General features: G+C 40.1%; 1 protein-coding gene and 2 long non-coding RNA genes across 3 annotated transcripts in view; 1 reads left to right on the plus strand and 2 right to left on the minus strand.

The window, feature by feature from the left end:
- LOC103512184 overlaps nucleotides 1-5,092 on the plus strand; it is a 34,974-nt gene extending 29,882 nt beyond the window's left edge. Inside the window, exons 17-22 of the mRNA XM_026825744.1 lie at nucleotides 1,113-1,363; nucleotides 1,654-2,002; nucleotides 2,247-2,448; nucleotides 2,764-2,948; nucleotides 3,347-3,477; nucleotides 4,958-5,092. Coding sequence (XP_026681545.1) covers nucleotides 1,113-1,363; nucleotides 1,654-2,002; nucleotides 2,247-2,448; nucleotides 2,764-2,948; nucleotides 3,347-3,477; nucleotides 4,958-5,092 — 1,253 coding nt within the window. The remainder of the gene's footprint in view (nucleotides 1-1,112; nucleotides 1,364-1,653; nucleotides 2,003-2,246; nucleotides 2,449-2,763; nucleotides 2,949-3,346; nucleotides 3,478-4,957) is intronic.
- On the minus strand, nucleotides 400-614 carry LOC113468660. Its single transcript, XR_003392327.1, has 2 exons — nucleotides 520-614; nucleotides 400-464 (listed from the first exon to the last, which is right to left on the minus strand). It is a non-coding gene; the product is annotated as an uncharacterized LOC113468660 (long non-coding RNA).
- Nucleotides 5,093-5,904: 812 nt separating the features above from the next.
- The window catches only part of LOC113468661, an 11,260-nt gene continuing 10,222 nt past the window's right edge, over nucleotides 5,905-6,942 (minus strand). The window contains exon 2 of the long non-coding RNA XR_003392328.1: nucleotides 5,905-6,103. This is a non-coding gene — a long non-coding RNA (uncharacterized LOC113468661). The remainder of the gene's footprint in view (nucleotides 6,104-6,942) is intronic.

Raw genomic sequence — 6,942 nt, forward strand, 5'->3', positions numbered from 1 at the left:
AGTGAAAAAGAGAGAGAAGAAGGGAGAAGAGCATATATTATATTTATATAGAGAGAGGGAGAGCATAAGAGAAAGAAAGAGAGGGCGAGAGGGAGGAGGAGAGAGAGAAAAAAGAGAGGGCAGAGTAATAGGGAGGAAGAAAGAGAGAGAGAGAGGGCAGAGTGAGATAGAGATAATGATACTAATTATTAAATAAATAAATAAATAATAAAAAAAAAAAATATTAGAAACATAATAGGATTAGAAAAAAAAAATCACATGGGACAAAAACATTCCCCTATTTTCCTAATTTTGCTCAAATACCTAATTAAGAAGTCCTTTTTATGTTTCCTAACGACCTAACCCTATGCTAAACCCAATAACATACAAAAAGTTGATCATTTATGAAAGATCTTGTTGTGTACTACCTAACCCTATCATTCCCAGAAAGTTGATCATTTGTGAAAGCTCTTTTCGCGTGCTACCTAACCCTATCATTCAAAGGATTGATCATTTGCGAAAGTTCTTTTCACATGCTACCTAACCCTATCATTCAAAGGAAGTTGATCATTTGCGAAAGTTCTTTTCGCCTTCTAGAATTATTTCGTGGGATATACCTAATAAGGGATTTTTTCTGTGGGACCAAATTTTGAGAGGTATTTTTCCCCAGTCTACCTGGTTTTTCCAGTACACAAGTAGTACATCTTTAGTACACAAGTAGGTAGTAGGTACATCTTTAGTACGCAAGTAGCTAGTACTGTCTACCTGAAAATTTAGTACGCAAGTAGCAAACACCGGATAAAGGGACAGCTAATCAAATCGAAGATTTTGGATCTACCTAGTTTGGATTTTGGGGTTTTTGGGAAGATTATCCCTCCTTAACTCTCTAACAGTTGGTCCAATTTTGATACAAGTTTGTAAAAAAATGTGGACACATTAAATTTGAGGAATTTTCTGGATTATCTTGTGGTCTTCTGTAGAGCTTTACACCCTCCGTAGACATCCCTTTTTCTGTGTGACGTCTACATAGGTCACTGACCCGGTTACTTACTTTCCGTTTCATCAAATCTTCCTCGTTTAGAAGTTGGAAACGTTCTAGCCCACTAATGTTCTGCTCTCTCATTAACCCACAGGTATTACGGAATGGAAGTCCAGCATCCCCGAACTCTCCGCTGACATCAAGGACAACACATCCACTACGCAAGAGTGGAAGACTGAGACTGATACGTCCAGTGAGTGGAGGAAACTGTCCCAATCTAAGAACACGTCCCTACTGAGTGATGGGTCGGAGGTGAAGAAATCCAGTGTCGAGGAACACACAAGGGTTAATCGGGTGATCCCTATTCAGCTGTACAGAACCAACTCGTCTTCTGACTTACCTAAGGTGAGCAATAAATTGAAAACCAATTTTATTATTTTTCTGTAGCCAGTGGCGACAGCAAGTTGAATGCACTAGGTTTCCATAACTCGCTTAAGTTAAGCAACGTTCTGCGTGGTTTGTGTTTAGACGGGTGATCATCTGGGCAATCAGTTCCACTCAGGCTGGATGAGGTTAATGTGAGTAAGAGGTTAAAACCTCATCACTTAAGATCTAAGCAGTCATAGGAGTATAAGTACATACAGTGACGGTGTTTATCAAACAATCATTATTAACCATGTGATTTCTGTTCTCAGAACCAGGTAATGTACAAGCCAGACATCCCGAGTGGCGGCTCCCTATCCTCTCTTCCGATCTATGCCGAAGTCAACAAGAAGAAAACCCGATTCGCCCCTGACCCCACCCCTATCTCTCGCAACCCAGACCCCATCCAAAGCGACCTCAGCCTACAGGACAGATCCAAGAGCGATTTCTACAATAGGAAAATCGGGGGCTCGGCGTACAATTTGAATTTGGCGCCAAATCAGGAGATGGGCTCGACCAATGGGAATGCAGGGGGCGGGGCTTCTGTCAAGAGACGAAATTCCACGAAGCGAGCGAGTTTGACCGAATCGTTCAAGAAGTTTGTCGATAAGTTGAGACATGGTGAGTCTATTATTTATTGGGTTATCCTGATTAAAAAGTGGTGTGATAGGTCAGATATTGGGGAGTTTATCTTCACTGTACATCAATATAATTTAATCTCCTCATATAAGATAAAGTGAGTGTACTAATCCTAAATAAAATTTAGTGAAGTTTAATCAAAGAATGATATTTATGACAAGCATTCATTAATACTTAGGTAACACAGTTAAAATTCATTAATGAAATTCCGCATTCACCATTTCAGGTGGTAAGAAGCGGAACTCTACATCAAACAATGGCGGAGGTCAGAACAGTCCAGATCAGCTGGACAGAACTCAGAACTCTGAACCCATTGTACCTCCTCGATCCAAACACAAGAATCGAACCCGAAAATACTACTTGGGGGAAGACCCGTATGGGAGTATGTACGGGAAGGAGAAGGAGTATGATTCCGTCACTGTGTATAGGTAAGTTGGAAAGTGGAGGGTACGGGTTCGATTCCAAAGACAGACGTAAAAAAAAAAAACAAAGTAGAGACATCCGGAACATCCTACTAACTGTGACCAACACAATTTGACATCAACTTCATTTAATTATTAATGTATTTTCTGTTGGCTTTTCCCGGCCCCACTCAGGCTGTGATGATGCTGGTATATATGGAGGGTAAAACCTCCGTCATTAAAAGTCCTTTCGAAGTTATACAGTGAAGTGAAAAACCTATCTAAAGATGTAGTTCCTTTTTGAGCCCTCCTTAACGATTTTTCTCTCCTGACATTCCCCAGGGACAGACCTAAGAATTCTGGGGGCACATTACCCCGCCGCTCCTCACATCATAGCAATGGAGGCTCCGACACACACTTCGATACTGTCACCGTGTATAAACGAAAAGACCCGAACTCGATCGGGAACAATCGGGGTGGAGTACAAACCTTGCCTCGCAAGTCATCGCTACAGACCAATCCTAGAGGTGAGTATAAAGGTGGCTACACACGATCAATCAAGCAGCGCTGTATGCTTGATCAAGCCTTCTAATGATGCACGTTTGTTGGTGTGTAGGATGGCTATCAAAGTTTGCCATTTCGTGGAAGAAATAATTCCAATGCTTGAAGGTAGCGAAGACAGACGTAACTCCAATGCTTCAAGTATGCAGTCATGCAAGCTTGGTCTTGGTCATATATTATGTAGCCAAATGCTCGTCAAAAATGTCGTTCCCACCAAAAAAAAAAAAAAAAAAAAAAAAAAAAAATTTTATTTGGGACTCGGACAACCAAACTCCGAAATCCCTCGCTCTAACATTTTTAGGAAATTTTTGCCCTTAGACTTCAAAGCAGCATCCTTGATATTCATTGTTTGTGTTTGTCCCAGGAGATGATACGAGTGATTATGAAACGGTCACTGTATATCGTAGCCGAGGCAACTCTGGATCAGAACTGAGGGGAGATAGAGGAGGAATACAAACCTTGCCCAGGAAGAATAAAGTCAAGGATATAGATCAGGTACGGACTTACTTACTTTAGGTACGTAAGATACATATTCACAGCCGTCGGTCTTAATTGTAGTGTTGATAGATAGAGACCGTCGAAACTTGGCATAAAGCTCTCAAAAAATTGTTCCCTTTCGTAAAATCAATACACATTCTTTAGCATGCCTATCCGGGAACAGAAAAAATGTCATAAAATTGCCATCTGGACTGGAAGCAGACACCTCTGGGTTAAGAGTTCGTGCTGTTAACCATTCAGCCACAAAGGTAGGCTACTGAGACTTCATCAGTACCTATATATCTCTCCTGAAGCAGCGTTCACACTTATACGTCCCGAATACGTTCCGATATGGAGACAGAAAGTATACGGTACGTATAGGTAAGTGTGCACGCTGCTTTATAGACATCCGTGGAGTTTTGGGACAGACTAGTCTAGGTGGCCGAGTTCCTGGACCTTTTAACGGAGATAATACATGGGAAGGATAGGAAGGAATCAGTGTTATTGGTACAACAACAACAACAACAACAACAACAACAACAACAACAACAACAACAAAAACAACAACAACAACAACAACACCAACACCCACACCAACCAAGGATATAGATCAGGTAAGATATAGGAGGAATACAAACCTTGCTCAGGAAGAATAAAGTCAAGGATATAGATCAGGTAAGATAGAGGAGGAATACAAACCTTGCCCAGGAAGAATAATGTCAAGGATATAGATCAGGTAAGATAGAGGAGGAATACAAACCTTGCTCAGGAAGAATAAAGTCAAGGATATAGATCAGGTAAGATAGAGGAGGAATACAAACCTTGCTCAGGAAGAATAAAGTCAAGGATATAGATCAGGTAATATAGAGGAGGAATACAAACCTTGCCCAGGAAGAATAAAGCCAAGGATATAGATCAGGTAAGATAGAGGAGGAATACAAACCTTGCCCAGGAAGAATAAAGCCAAGAATATAGATCAGGTACGTACTTACTTACTTTAGGTACGTAGGATACATATTCACAGCCGTCGGTCTTAATTGGAGTGTTGATAGGTAGAGAACGTCGAAACTTGGCATAAAGCTCTCATAAAATTGTTCCCTTTCGTAAAATGAATGCTCATTCTTTAGCATGCCTATACAGGAACAGAAAAAATGTCATAAAATTGCCATCTGGACTGGAAGCAGACACCTCTGGGTTAAGAGTTCCTGCTGTTAACCATTCGGCCACAAAGATAGGCCACTGAGGACTGAGACTTCAACAGTATTTATCTCTCCTGAAGCAGCGTTCACACTTATACGTCCCGAATACGGTACGTATAGGTAAGTGTGCGCGCTGCTTTATAGACATCCGTGGAATTTTGGGACAGACTAGTCTAGGTGGCTCCTCGACCTTTTAACGGAGATGATACATGGGAAGGATAGTAAGGAATCATTGTTATTGCCACAACAACAACAACAACAACAAAAACAACAACTTATTCTCCCCCTTTGTTCCTCAGCTGTCCACTACCTCGAACAACTCCAACATCAACGTGTTCATCGTGAACAAGCGTTCCTCCCAACCTTTTTTTTCGATTATTATTAACGCATTCACTTCCATCAAATTATTAACACGTTCACTTCCATCAGTTTAATCCACGTTTTCTTCTCTCTCGTGCACAGAAATAATTTAACAAAAAAATTACACAACGGATTACCCTTTGAGGAAACCTTTCTGCCGCACATTAACCCGGTGCGGGCCCCAGGTTCCAAATGATTGAGCTGGACAGTAACGATGTGTTCGAGCCCGTGCTGTTCTCATCCAATCCGAAATCCTACATGAAATCTAACTCCATCGTCATCATGCTGCTAGACTCAGGGAACAACACGTCACATTTGTGTCTCATCTTGCTTCTCTCGGTCATTCTGGTGACACTATTCTACATAACACTCTTCATGAAGACCTACCAGCAGGCGAAGATCAAGATGATCACTAAGAGCAAGAAGGTGCACGTGCATCACAAAGGGGTTAATGTGGGCGGAGCTAAAGGCCAGGGGAAATGCCCCGCCCCCCAGTCTAAACGTTCTGATGAGGAGAGAGGAAGAGAAGAGACAGGAAGAGAGGGGGGAGAGGAGAAGGTGGTGAAGGGAAAGGGTAGTGGTGTAGTGACAGGTGCAGTGAAGGCGATAGCAGTGACAGGACCCACCAGTGGCGGTGCACAGTCGAGGAAGGCGGCTAAGGAAAAACGTGAGTCATTTGTCTGTATTTATCTTACATTTAAGTTTTTCAATCTTGTTTTGAAAGTGTAGTCACAGGCAAAGAATGTCGCAATGCCGAAGATATGACAGTCTTCTAAGATCACAATTTGATTTGGTTGGGTGGACGAGCTCACTTTGTGAAAATCCTGTCATAATGCATTAAAAAAAAAAAAAAAAAAAAAACTTATCCATTGATGTGACGTGTTGTTCCCTGAGTCTAGCAGCATGATGACGATGGAGTTTGATTTCATGTAGGATTTCGGATTGGATGAGAACAGCACGGGCTCAAACACATCGTTACTGTCCAGCTCAATCATTTGGAACCTGGGGCCCGCACCGGGTTAATGTGCGGCAGAAAGGTTTCCTCAAAGGGTAATCCGTTTTGTAATTTTTTTGTTAAATTATTTCTGTGCACGAGAGAGAAGAAAACGTGTGATTAAACTGATGGAAGTGAACGTGTTAATAATTTGACGGAAGTGAATGCGTTAATAATATCTAATCGAAAAAAAGCCTCTTTTTTTAATAGAAAAGATGATCCTGTTCCTACAGACCAAAACTTCTATTATCTAGTTACCTACTTTAGTATCTGTTGTGAAAGAAATTGAAGTACCTACCTAGTATTTGCGTCTACTTGAATGTTGTGAAAGTAGGTAGGTTAGGTCTCGAATGTACCTACTTATAGAGTTTTAGCGAAATAAATATAGGTACAACCTCAGGCAATAATGCCTTGAGAGTTTATAAGGAATTAAAATCTAATGAATCTGATTTTGAGAACTGATTTTAATATGAAACTTTGTGAATTTAGTTAATCGTAACAGACAACATCTACCTTCCTATTAAATATTAGATGGTAGGTGCCTCCCTTACCTAACTATAAAACTAATCAAGGACAAGTAGGTATAAGTCTTAATAAATTTATAAACTTAGCTAATTTAAAATTCAGCATTCAATTCCATCATTTAGTTTTAATTTATAATTTATTTCATTAGCAGTAAGGTACACAAACAAGGACAAACTAGGTTGGAACTTGGAACATTACTTATTTGAATAAAAAAAAAACAGTTTTGATTTATACACCTGGGTAGGTACTTGTTTTATTAAATTTATTTTACTATCATTATTTATTTAGTAGATTTTTTAGTAGATTTACTTGAAAAAAAAAAAAAAAAAAAAAAAAAAAATTTTTTAGGAGCCGGGGGGAAAAGGGGGGAAAATTTTAAAAAAGAAAATGGGAATTTGGAAAAAA

This window comes from Diaphorina citri, unplaced genomic scaffold (assembly GCF_000475195.1).
Source record: "Diaphorina citri unplaced genomic scaffold, Diaci psyllid genome assembly version 1.1 scaffold806, whole genome shotgun sequence".
NCBI lineage: Eukaryota > Metazoa > Arthropoda > Insecta > Hemiptera > Psyllidae > Diaphorina > Diaphorina citri.